At 43.5% G+C, this 17,881-nt stretch overlaps 1 protein-coding gene across 1 annotated transcript; it reads right to left on the bottom strand.

The window, feature by feature from the left end:
• Positions 1 to 1,269: 1,269 nt before the first annotated feature.
• On the bottom strand, positions 1,270 to 17,828 carry LOC117293530 (post-GPI attachment to proteins factor 2-like; the record flags this gene model as incomplete). The annotated part of the gene is made up of 8 exons (XM_033775879.1): positions 1,270 to 1,553; positions 2,261 to 2,369; positions 8,813 to 8,919; positions 9,521 to 9,624; positions 15,487 to 15,632; positions 16,390 to 16,636; positions 17,447 to 17,512; positions 17,773 to 17,828. Coding segments are annotated over 8 exons (969 nt in total), but the record flags the coding sequence as incomplete, so codon positions are not given.
• Positions 17,829 to 17,881: the final 53 nt, after the last annotated feature.

Raw genomic sequence — 17,881 nt, 5'->3', positions numbered from 1 at the left:
GCAAAATTCCTAGGCCTATTCTTAATGTAATTACATCCCATCCAAAGGACAGACAATTTGTTGTTTTTAAAGTGTTTTACAAAGTACCATGACCATGGGCCAATTTCACAGAGAAACCTAATCATAGAGAGCGGCAAAGGACAACAAAAAAACATGCTTACCAGAAGTAGGTCACCGGTCAAAATACATAGTCACATCATCACAAGCATAACTTTTTACTATTATCCTGCTCATGTCTGCTAAGTGTATTTTTGTCAAGCAATGAAATTGGGCCCTTGACAAGATGAGCCCACTCTGACAACCCCTGTGCCTAATAAAAGCAGAAAATATTGCTTAAATAAATTCTGCTTAGCAAAAATATGCAGGATACAAGTAAAAGATTGTACATGTGACATGGTATTTTGAATGGCAACCTTGTTCTGGAAAGCATAGTTTTGTCATGCTTGTGCTTTTTGTGCTACAGTATTTGAATCGTGCATTGAACAAAGATTTGTCCAGTGCACTGGACTGCTTGACCACCTCATAATACCACAAAATGATCCCGTAAACTTTCAGCCAGTTTTCTATTTGGAAATATAAAATTCCTGTCCTAACATCTGTCTTCAGATATGAGATTATTTACAAGTTAACATACATGGCAACTTTAAATCAGTCAGCCTGAAATATTAAATCTTCTTATAACTACTCGAGTACAACAGGGTCTAGTTTTAAAAGACAATTAAATATTGGCATATTTCATGATTTATTTAGTATATCTAACTGTATCGAATAAGATTAGTACTGTCAATAATAACAATAAAATAATAACAATTAAATACATTACATAGATCTTTAAAATATGCAATCACTTTACGTAGCTGCTTGGATGAAAAAAACAAATTATTTGCACAACACAGTACAGATTGAAAATTAATTAATGATCAAGTGCAGCATATTAGTTATCAAAGAAAATACGTATCATCAAAATGAATTGCTTGGCCCTAAGTAAACTAGTAATATACACAAGAAAATACTAAAGGACTGGACAAATATATCAATACCACAAAGTTTATCAAAACTGCTGGTACTGTGTTTAGACATGGATACTGTAAAGCATCGGTACTTTTATTTGATTAGCCGTCGATTTCACCAAACTCCTCTTAACTAAGGGAATCAATGTGTGGTGAAGAGGTTTTCAACTAGTGGTTTAATCCCAACGAGGCCTGGTTCTTGATAATTTTACCGAGACGAATTATCAAGAACCAGGCCTCGGCGGGTTTAAACCACTAGTTGAAAACCGATTCAACACACTTTGATTCCCATTCATAAATACCTTTTCGGTTAAAAGGCGTAATAAAGTAAGAATTTGGAGCCTGATATTTACCTATATTGTGCTCTCTTTGAATCAAGATAAAGTACAGTATTAGTATAGACTGGTCATCAGACTCTCTTTTCTGGTGTTGGATTGTAACCAAATATAATCGCCCTGTCACTGAAGTTGTATGTTACTATGAAGTGGTACAAAATGTTGGTAAGTACGACGAGGTACTCAAAGGCAGAGAAGATGGTGTATGCTGATGAGGAACAAGAATAAAACAAAAACATGTTTTTAAAGGCAGTGGACACTATTGGTAATTACTTAAAATAGTTATTAGCATAAAACCTTATTTGGTAACGAGTAATGGGGAGAGGTTGATAGTATAAAACATTGTGAGAAACAGCTCCCTCTAAAAGTGAAGTAGTTTTCGAGAAAGAAGTAACTTTCCACGCATTTGATTTCAAGACCTCAGATTTAGAATTTGAGGTCTCGAAATCAAGCATCTGATGTTTCTGCTAAGCAAAATTTGTTGTGCTGTCAGAGTTTATGAAATTGGGCCTCGATCTATACTGATGGTTTGTTGTTTTCAATCCTGCGCCACCTCACAGCTTTCCTATAGTTAAAAGGCTTGGTGCGTTAGCAGTGCTCTTAAGTTTCTCAATTAGAAATGTCTGCTCACTCAATTGAGTTGTCTGCTTACTCAATTGAGTTTTCTGCTAACCAAATTGGCTTTTCAGCTTTCTCATTTGAGTTGCTGCTAACCCAATCTGCCAACACAACTGACTTTTTTTGCTAACATGAGTTGTCTGCTAACTAAACTGAGTTGTCTGCTAACTTATTTGAACAGCATTTATTATTGTCTTATCTTCCTTGTCTGAGTCACTTGTCAATTTTTAGCAAGGTAATTTTGTGTAACAAATGAAAGCTGTGTAAAATGCTTGGTATTATTAAAGAAAGTCTTACCATAATTGTCACAGTAGTAAGTGTGTCTGTAGTAAAAGAAGACTGCAATTAGAATGCAGACAGTATTGGCTGCAAACACTGCATATTTGAACCTCAGCAACTTGCGCTCCTGTACAGAGGAAAAAAAAAAGCACTTGTATATCAAGTATCCTTTTACTTTTGTTTCTACCCCTACTCAGCAGAATCCATCAGTCGAATGGAATTGAATTGAATTGAATGGTTTATTCGTCAAGTATATAAAAATACATGAAATTACAGCAACATATAAAATATTAAAATGTAAAATTGCACAAGAATTACCACAATACTACATAAAACAATAACCTTAATGTAAGTAAAAATCATTAAAGTTTATATAAGCAAGCAAGCAAGCAAACAAACAAACAAACAAACAAACAAACAAACAAACAAACAAACAAACAAACAAACAAACAAACAAACAAACAAACAAACAAACAAACAAACAAACAAACAAACAAACAGGCAGGCAGGCAGGCAGGCAGGCAGGCAGGCAGGCAGGCAGGCAGGCAGGCAGGCAGGCAGGCAGGCAGGCAGGCAGGCAGGCAGGCAGGCAGGCAGGCAGGCAGGCAGGCAGGCAGGCAGGCAGGCAGGCAGGCAGGCAGGCAGGCAGGCAGGCAGGCAGGCAGGCAGGCAGGCAGGCAGGCAGGCAGGCAGGCAGGCAGGCAGGCAGGCAGGCAGGCAGGCAGGCAGGCAGGCAGGCAGGCAGGCAGGCAGGCAGGCAGGCAGGCAGGCAGGCAGGCAGGCAGGCAGGCAGGCAGGCAGGCAGGCAGGCAGGCAGGCAGGCAGGCAGGCAGGCAGGCAGGCAGGCAGGCAGGCAGGCAGGCAGGCAGGCAGGCAGGCAGGCAGGCAGGCAGGCAGGCAGGCAGGCAGGCAGGCAGGCAGGCAGGCAGGCAGGCAGGCAGGCAGGCAGGCAGGCAGGCAGGCAGGCAGGCAGGCAGGCAGGCAGGCAGGCAGGCAGGCAGGCAGGCAGGCAGGCAGGCAGGCAGGCAGGCAGGCAGGCAGGCAGGCAGGCAGGCAGGCAGGCAGGCAGGCAGGCAGGCAGGCAGGCAGGCAGGCAGGCAGGCAGGCAGGCAGGCAGGCAGGCAGGCAGGCAGGCAGGCAGGCAGGCAGGCAGGCAGGCAGGCAGGCAGGCAGGCAGGCAGGCAGGCAGGCAGGCAGGCAGGCAGGCAGGCAGGCAGGCAGGCAGGCAGGCAGGCAGGCAGGCAGGCAGGCAGGCAGGCAGGCAGGCAGGCAGGCAGGCAGGCAGGCAGGCAGGCAGGCAGGCAGGCAGGCAGGCAGGCAGGCAGGCAGGCAGGCAGGCAGGCAGGCAGGCAGGCAGGCAGGCAGGCAGGCAGGCAGGCAGGCAGGCAGGCAGGCAGGCAGGCAGGCAGGCAGGCAGGCAGGCAGGCAGGCAGGCAGGCAGGCAGGCAGGCAGGCAGGCAGGCAGGCAGGCAGGCAGGCAGGCAGGCAGGCAGGCAGGCAGGCAGGCAGGCAGGCAGGCAGGCAGGCAGGCAGGCAGGCAGGCAGGCAGGCAGGCAGGCAGGCAGGCAGGCAGGCAGGCAGGCAGGCAGGCAGGCAGGCAGGCAGGCAGGCAGGCAGGCAGGCAGGCAGGCAGGCAGGCAGGCAGGCAGGCAGGCAGGCAGGCAGGCAGGCAGGCAGGCAGGCAGGCAGGCAGGCAGGCAGGCAGGCAGGCAGGCAGGCAGGCAGGCAGGCAGGCAGGCAGGCAGGCAGGCAGGCAGGCAGGCAGGCAGGCAGGCAGGCAGGCAGGCAGGCAGGCAGGCAGGCAGGCAGGCAGGCAGGCAGGCAGGCAGGCAGGCAGGCAGGCAGGCAGGCAGGCAGGCAGGCAGGCAGGCAGGCAGGCAGGCAGGCAGGCAGGCAGGCAGGCAGGCAGGCAGGCAGGCAGGCAGGCAGGCAGGCAGGCAGGCAGGCAGGCAGGCAGGCAGGCAGGCAGGCAGGCAGGCAGGCAGGCAGGCAGGCAGGCAGGCAGGCAGGCAGGCAGGCAGGCAGGCAGGCAGGCAGGCAGGCAGGCAGGCAGGCAGGCAGGCAGGCAGGCAGGCAGGCAGGCAGGCAGGCAGGCAGGCAGGCAGGCAGGCAGGCAGGCAGGCAGGCAGGCAGGCAGGCAGGCAGGCAGGCAGGCAGGCAGGCAGGCAGGCAGGCAGGCAGGCAGGCAGGCAGGCAGGCAGGCAGGCAGGCAGGCAGGCAGGCAGGCAGGCAGGCAGGCAGGCAGGCAGGCAGGCAGGCAGGCAGGCAGGCAGGCAGGCAGGCAGGCAGGCAGGCAGGCAGGCAGGCAGGCAGGCAGGCAGGCAGGCAGGCAGGCAGGCAGGCAGGCAGGCAGGCAGGCAGGCAGGCAGGCAGGCAGGCAGGCAGGCAGGCAGGCAGGCAGGCAGGCAGGCAGGCAGGCAGGCAGGCAGGCAGGCAGGCAGGCAGGCAGGCAGGCAGGCAGGCAGGCAGGCAGGCAGGCAGGCAGGCAGGCAGGCAGGCAGGCAGGCAGGCAGGCAGGCAGGCAGGCAGGCAGGCAGGCAGGCAGGCAGGCAGGCAGGCAGGCAGGCAGGCAGGCAGGCAGGCAGGCAGGCAGGCAGGCAGGCAGGCAGGCAGGCAGGCAGGCAGGCAGGCAGGCAGGCAGGCAGGCAGGCAGGCAGGCAGGCAGGCAGGCAGGCAGGCAGGCAGGCAGGCAGGCAGGCAGGCAGGCAGGCAGGCAGGCAGGCAGGCAGGCAGGCAGGCAGGCAGGCAGGCAGGCAGGCAGGCAGGCAGGCAGGCAGGCAGGCAGGCAGGCAGGCAGGCAGGCAGGCAGGCAGGCAGGCAGGCAGGCAGGCAGGCAGGCAGGCAGGCAGGCAGGCAGGCAGGCAGGCAGGCAGGCAGGCAGGCAGGCAGGCAGGCAGGCAGGCAGGCAGGCAGGCAGGCAGGCAGGCAGGCAGGCAGGCAGGCAGGCAGGCAGGCAGGCAGGCAGGCAGGCAGGCAGGCACGCACGCACGCAGGCAGGCAGGCAGGCAGGCAAGCAAGCAAGCAAGCAAGCAAGCAAGCAAGCAAGCAAGCAAGCAAGCAAGCAAGCAAGCAAGCAAGCAAGCAAGCAAGCAAGCAAGCAAGCAAGCAAGCAAGCAAGCAAGCAAGCAAGCAAGCAAGCAAGCAAGCAAGCAAGCAAGCAAGCAAGCAAGCAAGCAAGCAAGCAAGCAAGCAAGCAAGCAAGCAAGCAAGCAAACAAACAAACAAACAAACAAACAAACAAACAGTCAAACGCTAAAGCATGATTGGGTAGTGGACCCCCTCCCCAAATTAAAAGAGGCCAAATTGCACAGGAGATGCCAGAAAATCAAATAAAACAAAAATAAACAATTAAGGCAGTACATAGGGCTGGATGCATTGCAGTTATCTGATAAAATCACAGTTAAAATTATGGATAGCAATAGGTAAAAATGAACCTGTTAGTCTTAAGGCTTAGTTGACGGATCCTACCAGATTTGTTGTGAACAATCAGTGGGTAAAGGGGATGTGTGTTGTCAGACAAAATACAGTGGAACTTACTCATAAGTCTATTCTTAACTAATTACTGAAGACCGTCATTATCTGAACCAATAATCCTACTGGCTTGTTTGGTAATGAGAACTAGTTTTTGCCTATTAAAAACCGAAAGTGAATTGAACCAAGTGATTGCACAAAAAGTCAACAAGGATAAAATAGTACTCTGATAAAATAGATTAAGAATCCGGGTGTTAACATTAAAATACTTCAGCTTCCTGACAAAGTACAACCGTTGATTAGCCTTCTTATAGATTTTCGTGGTGTTAGAGTTCCAGTTCAGCTGATCATCAATTACAGTTCCCAGATACTTGTACTCCTTTACCACTTCAACAGACATGTCATTAATTTTAACAGGTTGTACAGGTTGAATGTTTTTTTGAAAGTTAAAAACCATTTCTTTTGTTTTATTTACGTTAAGAACTAAGTTATTTCTTTCACACCAATCAACAAACTGATTAACTCCTGTCCTATACTCCGATTCATCATTGCCAGAAATTAATCCAGTCAAGGCTGTGTCATCTGCATATTTAATCACAATACAAGAACTACTTTGGACATTAAAGTCACTTGTGAACAAAAGAGGTGATAACACACACCCCTGTGGAACTCCAGTGCTTAAGTGTGCGACATCAGAGCTAACACCTGAAAATCTGACCTTTTGTGGTCGCTGCAGTAAAAAATAATTAATCCAGAGGGCAAGGTGTGGGTTAACTTACAAACTTACAATGCTGTAATTTATACAAAAGAGACTGTGGCCTTATTGTGTTAAAGGCAGAGGAAAAGTCAATAAATAGTGTTCGTACATAGCTTTTACAATTGTCAATGTGCCCGTAAATGTTATGCAATAATGTCATAATTGCATCATCCACACCACGATGCGCACGATAAGCAAACTGAAAAGGGTCCGCTGCATTTCTTGTTTCGTTGAGCAGAATACCTTTGATGACCTGTTCAAAGCATTTCATCACAATAGGTGTGAGGGCAACCGGTCTATAGTCATTGAGAACAGCTGGCTTCAGTATCTTGGGAATTGGAATGACTGTTGAGGATTTCCATAGACTGGGGATTGTATAAGTGTCTAAAGACCATTGGAATAATCGTTGAAAGACTCCTGCAAGCTCTTTGTGACACTCTTTTAAAATCTTACCGCGGATCCCATCTGGTCCTGCAGATTTGTTTGTCCTAATCGATTTGAGGGACTTTTCAACTTGACCGGTAGTAAGGACGATTCTCTCGGATGCATTTCCCTGTGAGCCCAACTCCATGCACAGCTTGGTGTGGTTTTCATCTCTATTTGTACTGTTATTGCGATCAAACCGGCCATAAAATTGGTTGAGGTCGTTAACAAATAAATTTAGATCACCTTGTGGTACCTCCGATTTATTGCGGACGCCAAATCCTGTGATGACTTTCAATCCCTCCCAAGCACTCTTGTGGTCGCCTTTTCCGAATTTATGTTCGATTTTCCGGGCATAATTTTTCTTGCATTGTTTGACGAGATGGTTGATTTCTTTTTGTAGTTTGCGTTTGTCTTGAAGATTGTTATTTATGTGCGCCATATGTTTCCTGTTGATGAGTTCTTTTATGTCTTTTGTCATCCATGGTTTGTTGTTTGGAAAAGTCTTGATAACTTTTTCTGGTACAATACAGTCCTCACACAACTTGATGTACTCGGTGATTACATCAGTAGATTCTTCAATTGAGTTGGAAGAAAACAAAACATCCCAGTCTGTGCAATCAAAACAGCTGCGTAGAGTTTCCGTATTGTCTTGATTAAAGCTCCTGATCTTTTTTATAGCAGGTTTGTTTTGCTTCAGTTTTTGTTTATATTTTGGGAGAAGATATATCATGTCATGATCCGACTTTCCGAGCGGTGCTCTACTGTATGGTTTATAAGCATCGGGTATGTTCCCATAACATTTGTCCAGGGTACGATGTCCCCTAGTAGGAATATTTACATACTAGTGGTAGTGAGGCATCACATGCTTTAAATCACATTCGTTAAAGTCACCCATAATGAGTTTGACAGCATCTGGGGATTTCTTTTCCAGTTCTTGAACATGTTGAGCAAGGATAGAAGATGCAGTAGCACTGTCTGCTTTTGGCTGTATATATACAACGGTGACAAATATCTGGGGAAACTCTCTCGGAAGGTAGAATGGTCTTAGTCCCACAGTAATATACTCAACATCGGGTGAACAATGGCTTTGTTTGACACAAATGTTGTTGCACCATCTTTGATTAATGTAAATACACACACGATAACTTTCCGGATTCAGGGGACCTATCCATACGTTTACAGATGAAGCCATCAATATTTGTATCAATGTTACTGTCTTTAAACCATGTTTCGCTGAAACACATCATGCTGCAATCTCTGTATTCATTTAGATATTTAGTGTTTGCAGATAGTTCATCAAGTTTGTTGCAAAGGGATCGTGCATTACCTGTAATGATTGATGGCAGTGCTGGGTTGAATCTTCGACGCCGAAGACGGGTTCGGATTCCACCTTTCCTACCCCGTTTGCGTTTTCGTAAGTCCTCGGGAATGTTTTTGCTGGGCAAGACAATGCCTGACGAAGACTCGCGAAGATTTAACAGTTCGTTGCGTCCATACACAATGCGTTCATGTAATGGCCACCCACATGCAATGTTTCCGTCGGATAGTGTAGCACAGATGTGTCCAATACTGCTCAACAGAGATATCAAAACGACGAAAAACCACACCATCACACATTTTGGTGCCATAATGTAGACTAGTAAGACAAATTAAGATGAAAAACTAGGACGGATACAGTAAAAAATGAAGAATTTCACAACATTGAACGAGAGCTGTACAAAAAGGTGGTCGCCGCGGTGCAGCGCCCTCTATCTTTCTCTATCAGTCAAGATATAAACACCCAGGAGCAAGTTAAAGGTGTCTTGCTCAAGGACACAAATGTCGATGCGCTAGCCGTTTATTGAGTTATGATCTACAGTTGAATAGTTAAGTTTAAAAATATGAAATTGTTTGACAATACATGAAGGTGAACTTACCCATACAGTGGGACGCTGGCCACTAGCCGTCTTGTACACTACACACATTAGCAGCATGAACAGACTTGCAAACACCTGAAAACTGCCAAAGAACTTCACATGTAGAGCTGGTACACAATCAAAGTATGAAGAAAAGACAGTTAAAAACAGCTCTAGCGGTTCTGGAATTACGCAGAGGCCACTGATGATTATGGCCTCCAGTGCCCTGGGGGCTTTCTCAAACCTCGGCTTGGGCTCTGTCTCTGGCTCCGGCTCCCTCCTGCGTATGCAGTGGAAACGCAGCGAGTATGAACTGGCTTTTAGGCCTATGCATTTTTGGAGCAGTGTATATTTGCACGCTGTGGTTTGAACATCGGTAGACGGAGCTAGCCTGGAGCCTGAGCCATAGCCCGAGCCGAAGCCTTAGCCTGAGCCTGGTTTGTGAGAAAGGCCTCTAGGGAGTTTCTAGGGAGTGACACAAGAAATATTTTTCTCAAGATAAGATGTTTTTCTTATTTCAAGAATACCATTTTAGCAATGTGGTCTTCAGACCATTGGCTGTGGTATCCCTTCAAAAAATTTCCAAATACTTTAAACGGAAGTGCTCATAGCAAAATGAAAAAAGACCTAGCTCTTTCAAAGATGAAATTTCATGACTGGTTTTGAAAAAGAGTCAGTTCAAGTATGGATCAAATCTCGGGAAAATTCAAGGAATGTTAGATAATTTACCTGTGTCTTCAGATGATGTGACACACGTTAGTGCAATCAGAGACAGGTTCTCCATCAGCTCTGCCACTGCACACAGACTGCACAACAATGGGTACCAGGATGCACTAAAGAGATGGAATAAACAAGTAAATACAACATCTCACTGATCACACTGATATCACACAAGTCACTTAAAGGCACTGGAGACATTGGGTTATTACTCAAAATAATTGTTAAGTAACATAGTTTTTGAGAAAGAGGTAGTTTCTCACTCAAATATTAAAAGACTTCAGGCCTGAAGCATCTGAAAGCACACAAATTCGTGCAACAAGGGTTTTCTTTCTTTCAGTGTTCTCTTGCAACTTCGACGACCAATTGTGTTCAAATTTTCACAGATTTGTTATTTTATGCATATGTTGAGACACACCAAGTGAGAACACTGTTCTTTGACAATTACCAAAGGTGTCGAGTGTCTTTAACTTTTTCTCATCATTGCTCTTAAATAAAAAGAACACTTTAAAAATAAACACTGTTCCGGTTAAACTTCTCATTTAATTTAACTGTATTTCCCCTAATGAAGAGTTAGAAAAAAAGAAAACAAAAAGAAAACAAAAGGAATTTGTCTTTTTTGAAACATAATTATACGTGTAAATAATTAACTTTTTTTTTGTCATGTCCGGGTCACAATTATTGAGTCTGAGTCCAAATTCCAATTCCAGACTGTCATGTCTAATTCCCAGTCATAAAAAACGGTGACTTAAATCAGACTCGAGTCTGACTCACACAAAACACTGATGACTAGTGCTTAAGTCAGAATATAAAGGTCAAGGGTCAAATAACATTTCTTCCACTTTCCCAGAACGCAATGTTCATATGCAACAAACAAGTCATAAATATGACATGTTTTTCTAAGCTAAATTTGCAACAAAACTATTCCACATGCATTTAATGATGCAGTAAAAGAAACAGATATTTCTATCTATTTTACTTAAGAAAATAATATCTGCTTTGGTTTGTGGCCAAGGGCTAACAAAGCAGCAACTAATCTACAGGGCAAGTCAATAAGAAGTTGACCGATATTGGTGATGTTTTTTCAAATTTAACAAATGACACTCAAAGCATTTAATTAACAAGCACTCTCTCCTTGCTTATTAGAAAAAAAGAATGAACGAAATATTTATCATTCCTAAGAAGAGTTTATCTATTTTAATAAAGACACTCATTTTGCAAGCTGTCCACGGAATAACTTTGCAACATTCCATGGACAGTTTACAAACATGAATGCTTTCAGTAAAACAGGCACAAATAAGATAAGAGGAGAGAGCGGGGGGGGATGGAAATGGGTATGAAAAGTTCCCGGATGACAGGAACACATCAGGGCCCGATTTCATAAAGCTGCTAAGCAGAAAATGGCAGCTTGTTTCTTTGCTAAGCACAAAATGAGTCGAGCACAAGCCACGCCATCGCAAAATTAATGTTGGTTTAGTAACATGTATCTGCTAAACAAACTTGTCTGTGCTAAGCAAGTTTTTGGGCTTACGGGCTTTATTAACTTGTAACAAGGTCTTGACTTAGACGACCATCAGAACGAGTATTGCTTTGAAAGATATATTGGCCAATAATGAACTTCATTTTGAAAAACATTAACTTTTCTGTTGTCACAAATTGTTACTAAAATTATTCAAGTCCTATATATTGAGGCTGTACAGGAACTTTGTTAACTTTGTTTATCATCTATTGTTCAACTGCTCTTTGTTGTTTTCCACTTGATTTTCATGTACTTTATGTTACCTTTTTAAAGAGGTCGGGTTATAGATACGACGATAAATTTAAGTTTAATGTAGCGATGTGTAATTCGGAAGTCATGAACCGGTGCAAGCATTTAAAATAATTATAGAAAGTAAGAAAGTGGTTTATTAATGGGTGCTGGTCGCTTTGGTTCATATCTTGCCCATCAGTTATTGGCAAAATTCTATTAACTCTGGAAGTTCCCTCATTCTACTGGAGTCTTGGCCAGAAACCATCAAAACGGAAAGAGAGAAATCTTCACTTCACTCGTCATAACCCTAAATTCGTTTTATACCTATAACCACGTCACGCATCGATCCACGGTAACCTTAGCCCCATGTTGTCTGTCAAACTCGGGAGTTTTGGAGAGTTCGCTCGATCAGCGGCTAGCTCGACCCCAAATGGGGACGAATTGATCGGCGGCCGAACCCAATCCCCGGCGGAGCATCTCGGGTTCGTCACCGTTTTTCGAGAATCCCATGCCCGCGTTATCTAGATTCCCGCGTCCAACCAAATCGGGCCCCTGTAACGGGAACCGCTGAGCGAGAGATAGAGGCGCAAGTTAATCTTCTGAGACAGGGCGGGCCAAATTACTAACGATTGGCTTCAGCCCGAGTTTGCCAAACATCCTTAGCGTGAAGATGAGTTCAATCGTGTTTGAGGGGGGAAAGTGCGCTAAAAGTTCGCAATGTTGATTTCTTAATTATCCGATGAATAGAGGTTTCTAACCAGCCCCCCCCCCTTAACCAAAGCTTTCAAAACGACCAAATAGAACAGGGATAACTAGCGCGCACCCGTTATTTGCTTTGTAGATAGGGCTTCCTTGAAGGTGTGCAGTTCAGTGCATTTCAGTGTAAGCGAGAACGGCATTTGTTTCGTCGAGTTTTGTTTATTACGAACTGTCGCTTGAGGGCGCTAATACTTGGCGACCGTTTTCCGATAAACGCATCAGAAACTGTATTTCTCGATAGCTTTACTGATGTAAAAGGTTATCTAAACTGCTTAAATTTGTACTGATACTGCTTAGATTTACTGATCGGCGTTTAGGGGGATTACCGTTTTGATTAACTGAACTGTATGCTGTTTATCTGGACTGAACTATTGTTGCTGAACTGTTACTGATCTGCTAGTTGTATCTGGTCACAGTAGTAAGTTAATGTTTCCGTTTAAAAATCATTATGTTTCATTAATTACTTTCACTTGTTTCAGATGTTTGGACTGTAATAATCTTTCTGTTTACACGTGTTAAGACTGTTTAGCAGTATTCTGAGTTATGGTATGTGCACTCATTCATGTACTTGGATTTTGTTTGGTTTATTGCAGAATTGAATGCTGATTTATTAAAATCTTCATACATTAAAACCGGGTGCGACTCCATTCTTTAAATCCTCTGGCCTTCCAGCATTACTCGATTGCGTTGGTATAACCATAGATAAACTTATCAAATCAACGATCTAGCGATACACATTACATTGCACAACTCACCGAAATTGTTGTCCATACAATTAATGAAAACTAATGCAATAGGATGTAAACACAGTAATGCACAACTCACTGCCATGTTTCTAGATTTCAAGAGGAAGGAACGGCGGTAAAACTTTCACATGATTCCCTACTTTGACCCTTATTTGACACAATTGTAAAACGTGTAAACTGTGCAAAGAAATTATAAATTTGTTTCATTCTTTTCTTTTCAGATAAGCAAGAAAGAACGCTTAATATGTGCTTCGATGGGGTTTTGAGTGTTTGTTTTTAAATCATAAATCTTGGTTAACTTCATTTTGACCAATCCTGTATAATATGTGCTTCGATGGGGTTTTGAGTGTTTGTTTTTAAATCATAAATCTTGGTTAACTTCATTTTGACCAATCCTGTATAATTTGAAAGCGGAATCACAAAGTAGGAAGGAGAAGGATGTGTTTTATTGGAGAGAGATAGTCCATACTTAAACTTAGGATTGGTTACTTGTTTATAGGATGCCAATGGGATGCAGCATGCAGGACTTCTTGGTAATGAATGTGGTGGGATCTTTGAGTCAGGGGTGAAAAGTCAAGTTGCAAAGATGAAAAGCAAATGTTCAGTACAGCAGCGAAGGCGTTTTGTCAAATTTCAGTGAAATACCCACATCTTAATTTCTCCGCCTCACCAGGAAAGTATTTTTAAATACGACTTCAATTTTTTCCTATTAGAACAGGAACAATTTCTTTTCTTGTTTTCATTGAGTGAACATAAAAGATTCCAACAATTTACTTGATGTTATAGTTGTATTAGAGATAAATTGAAATGATTGATTTATTCATTCTGACTGGCACTCTGAACAAAAATATTGGGAAGAAAAAACTATGGGAGACTGCCAGCATTAGGACTAGATAGCTCAGTTGGTAGAGCGCAGGTAATTCTGAGGTCACAGGTTCAGGTCACGGGGTCAGATCCTGCTTGAGTAAATTTTTCTTTGTTAAACGCCAAATTAATTTTACTACGCATTCAACAGCACAAGCAACAACAGGATGATGATTATGAAAGGAAAACACAATGAAGAATGGTATGTTGGTTCAACTTGACAAGCGATAAGCATTCAAGACCAAACAAAAACAATGGCATCTTGGGTGGGATGTGAACCCATACACCAAACCAATTCTACAGAGGACATCTTTACAACCAAACTACCCAGCATACCTAGAAGGAAGAGGCCAGAATAAATGAAAAAATGACATTCTCTATTCCTGATGCAACTATAACATGTTCAATACACATACATGCACACAGTTCGTTCTGTCACAAGCATTGCCACAATACACAACCCATGCAATTTCAAAAGGATGGTTTCAAATAGTTGGTCAACTAACGTAGGAGGGTTAAAAATCAGATAAAAGACAAACAAACAGCACTTTAAATTTGTCACAACAATTTTCTGATTTAGAGGGTTAAATTTAAAGGAAGCTTTGGATCGGTCGAGTTGGTCTATACAAAGCGTTTGTAACCGTTTGTTATAAAATGCATATGGTTAGAAAGATATTGTAAAAGTAGAGTACAATCATCTACACAAATATGCCTTGAAATTGCGTGGTTTTCTTTTTACCTTGTCGACTAACACGGTCGGCCATTTATGGGAGTCAAAATTTTGACTCCCATAAATGGCCGACCGTGATGTAAAAGGAAAACCGTGCAATTTTGAGTGATACTTGTGTGGATCATTATATTCTACTTTTAAAACAACTTTCTACCCAGGTCAAAATTGCAGTTGAACCTAGTTAACTTGGGTCAAGTGGTTCAACTGGATAGTGACCAAACTCGTCCATTTTCCATATTAACCAACTGGTTTGGACTAGGTTTAACTGTGTTCAACTAGGTTGAAATTATAAACCAGTTAGTTTCTGTCCATTTTCCATATTAAACCAACTGGTTTTAAATGTGTTTAACTAGTTTATCAACTGGTTTTCAACTAGTTCCAGTTAAACCCAGTTTAACTAGGTTCAACTGGAATTTTGACCTGGGTAACCAGATGCATTTCATAACAAACGGTTTCAAACGCTTTAAATAGACCAACTCGTCCGATCCAAGGCAACGTGTACCTTTAAGTCTGCACACTTTCTTGGTAAGAAACAGCTCAAAATTTATGCAATTTTAACACAAACATGCATTAAACCAAATTGAAGTGATGACTCCAAAGTCAAACTTCTCACAGTATACAGGATCAACTGTAAAGCTTCCTAACTGAGTTGTGAGTCGTTAACCAATCAAATGTATGCCAATTTACTGTAAGTTTTCATTCCTTTAGCCTAAAGAAATTGAGCTAATATTTATAAGAGCAGTTTTTTCTTTTCAACCTTGTCCAGACATTTCCTAAATATCATTCCCGGGGTCTGGAAGAATTTAGCAAAGAAAACAGTTTGCATTAGTGCTAAGTGACTAGTGCCGTAGTCACGACTGATTGCTTAATCGAGTCGCGACTACCGTTTTTCAATTACTCAGTTAATCGAGCTGCCAGGCCATGACTACTACAAAAATAGCCAGGACTACATGTTCGGTAAACCAATTGTGTCACTCAGGACTGTAATATTCACAGCTTAAGTCCAATGATCTGCCTCCTTTTGCCTCAGTAAGGGCGCTGTTTGCAAGGATTCTAACGGAAGGCCATTTAAAAAAATTAAAAAGGCCTTGGCCTCTTGATGGTGAAATTCCAGTCCCTCATTACACACCTTGTCCTAATGGAACTAAACTGCATATGGTGAAACTTGACGGCAACCAATCTCTGGACTGATGTTAAGATGATTGACAGCTTCCAGATGTACGAGGATGGAGGAAGAGCTATGGCTGCACTGATTGAAGGAAGAAAGTTGGGCACCTTGGATACAACAAGATTAAGTTTAAAACATTGGTAATGTTGTTTGGAAATAAAATATAGTTTAAAGTGGAGTAAAAGAAGTGTGCAAGAGCTCAGAATAGCGCCGCAGTGACTGAAAAGAGAACAGATGATGGCAGTGACCCCAGGAATACCTCTCCCCATTACAATCTGAAGAGGAGGTGGCCACAGACACGATCAGGCTACGCTGAATGATGGTGTTTAAGTAAAAGAAAATATATTTGAAATTTTTTAATGGAAGCTCTTTGTCAAGACTAGCATTTAAAGTAGATTCAGTTTTTGAGATTTCGTCTGTCACGCTGACGGTTGTAGTTAAACACATTTGTTACATTTTTTTACTTGGTCCAATCAGTCAACAATGTGGCATGCTGTTTGATAATCTGAATCTGGCTGAACCTCATACTTGTCCAAATAAAAAAAGGCAATTGAATACATGAATGAAAAACTGTGTGGATAAATATTTCCCAGATTCTGCTCCTTTGATTCAGTAAATCTGTCTGAGGTACAAGCTCTACGGTCTTGTAGAATTTCACCTAAACTCAAGCCCTGAGCAGGCCATCTTCTGACCTGTTTTTTGCTATGACCTTTATTATTGAAGCTGGCACCACTTTTGTGGATGCCAGCGCTATAGAAGTCATCATTAATATTTTCTTAGTTTCAATTATTCTACTGTAAAATAACCAGTTAGAAAACAGCCTCCAGACCTCAGCACAAAATAAAGTGACAATAAACAGCTTACATGTACTCCACAATGAGTCTCGACACTCTTCTTCTTATTGAAGATCAGGGCCGAGGTAACACAAAGCAGAAATCCCGCTGCCATGGTGCTCAACGTGAAGATGATTGCTACAGAGAATGGGATGTAAAGAATCCTAGGAGGCCGACCTCTTGGTTCAGGGTTCTTGTTGAGGTCATGCATTGTCTTAGCCTGGGCTTCTTGTAGCTTTGCGTCTTCTCTGTCCTCCGACCTACAAATTGCCTCAAGACTTTGAGAGAAAACAAAGGATCGATAGGTTATTAAAACTACAACTAAAAATGTGTAATGCAATGGGAGCCAATCACTTTGGCACCAAGAAACTTGGCACCCACAAAGTCAGCTGTGGAAACCCGAGTGTAACCTTGTAGACTCGGCACCAGCTTTTGGCGGATGGTCTTTCAATCAACTCAGCACTTACCACCAACCTACACAGTTACTTACAACTAAACTTTTTCTTCAGTGATGGTGGCACTGGTAGATGGGTGGTAGTAAGTTGTGATTATTAACCCTCAATCCTCCTGACTGCAATGAAGAACCCGTGAGATTCAGAACGAAGATTCAGAACGATTATTGCAGCGTAGAATTAAAGGAACGAACATCAATAAATAATACCAATTATGGATTGTTGTTTTTATTGGATATCTTTCCGTATCCTGCCACCACTTTTTCACTATTTTTCATATAAAGGGATATCTCATTATTGAGACACCCAGTAAAGGGGTAGGAAAGTCATCCAAGTCCAGACAAGAACTAGGAAAATGACTGGATTTACTGCATAATGCTGTGGGAGTGTCACCGTCAGTGCGAATGCTCATCATAAATAATAAACAATAACAATGAAATCGTGGGTTTTCCCCCTGGCCTGGAATAATTCTCTCGGGTTTTCCTCGCTCATGTCGCCCACATCTATACAAAAAAACTAAAGTAAATGTTCTTTATTGTCTTCTCTCTGCTCGTTTGACTGTAATGAATGTTGAGAATATTATATTAAACAAAATAATACAATATCACAATAACTACAATTGAGTAAGCGTCTTACGGTCCCGGTGAAGTAGGTTGGCACTTCAGTGTCACGTCGAGTCTGACCGGCAGTGCAGTGTGCCGTGTTTTTAGTAGACTTGTGGACAAGTCGTTAAATCGGCCCCACGCGCTGAGATAGTGCTCCCCCGACAACGCTGCTCTCGCGCGAACTCACTGCTCTCGCGCGAACTGATGGCTCCCCGATTTCGACTCCTCATTATGAGGAGTCGAAATCGGGGAGCCATCAGTTCGCGCGAGAGCAGTGAGTTCGCGCGAGAGCAGCGTTGTCGGGGGAGCACTATCTCAGCGCGTGGGGCCGATTTAACGACTTGTCCACAAGTCTATGTTTTTAGGGAAGAAATCGCCGGCCCTTTTCTTTCTTTATTTAACGGTCCCCCAAAATAGCGCTCTCTTTGGTAGAAATTGTTTAGTTTAATTAACGGTCCCCAAAACA

The sequence above is a fragment of the Asterias rubens genome, chromosome 8, assembly GCF_902459465.1.
Source record: "Asterias rubens chromosome 8, eAstRub1.3, whole genome shotgun sequence".
NCBI classification, from domain to species: domain Eukaryota; kingdom Metazoa; phylum Echinodermata; class Asteroidea; order Forcipulatida; family Asteriidae; genus Asterias; species Asterias rubens.
This window is presented reverse-complemented; position numbering and strand designations above follow the sequence as displayed.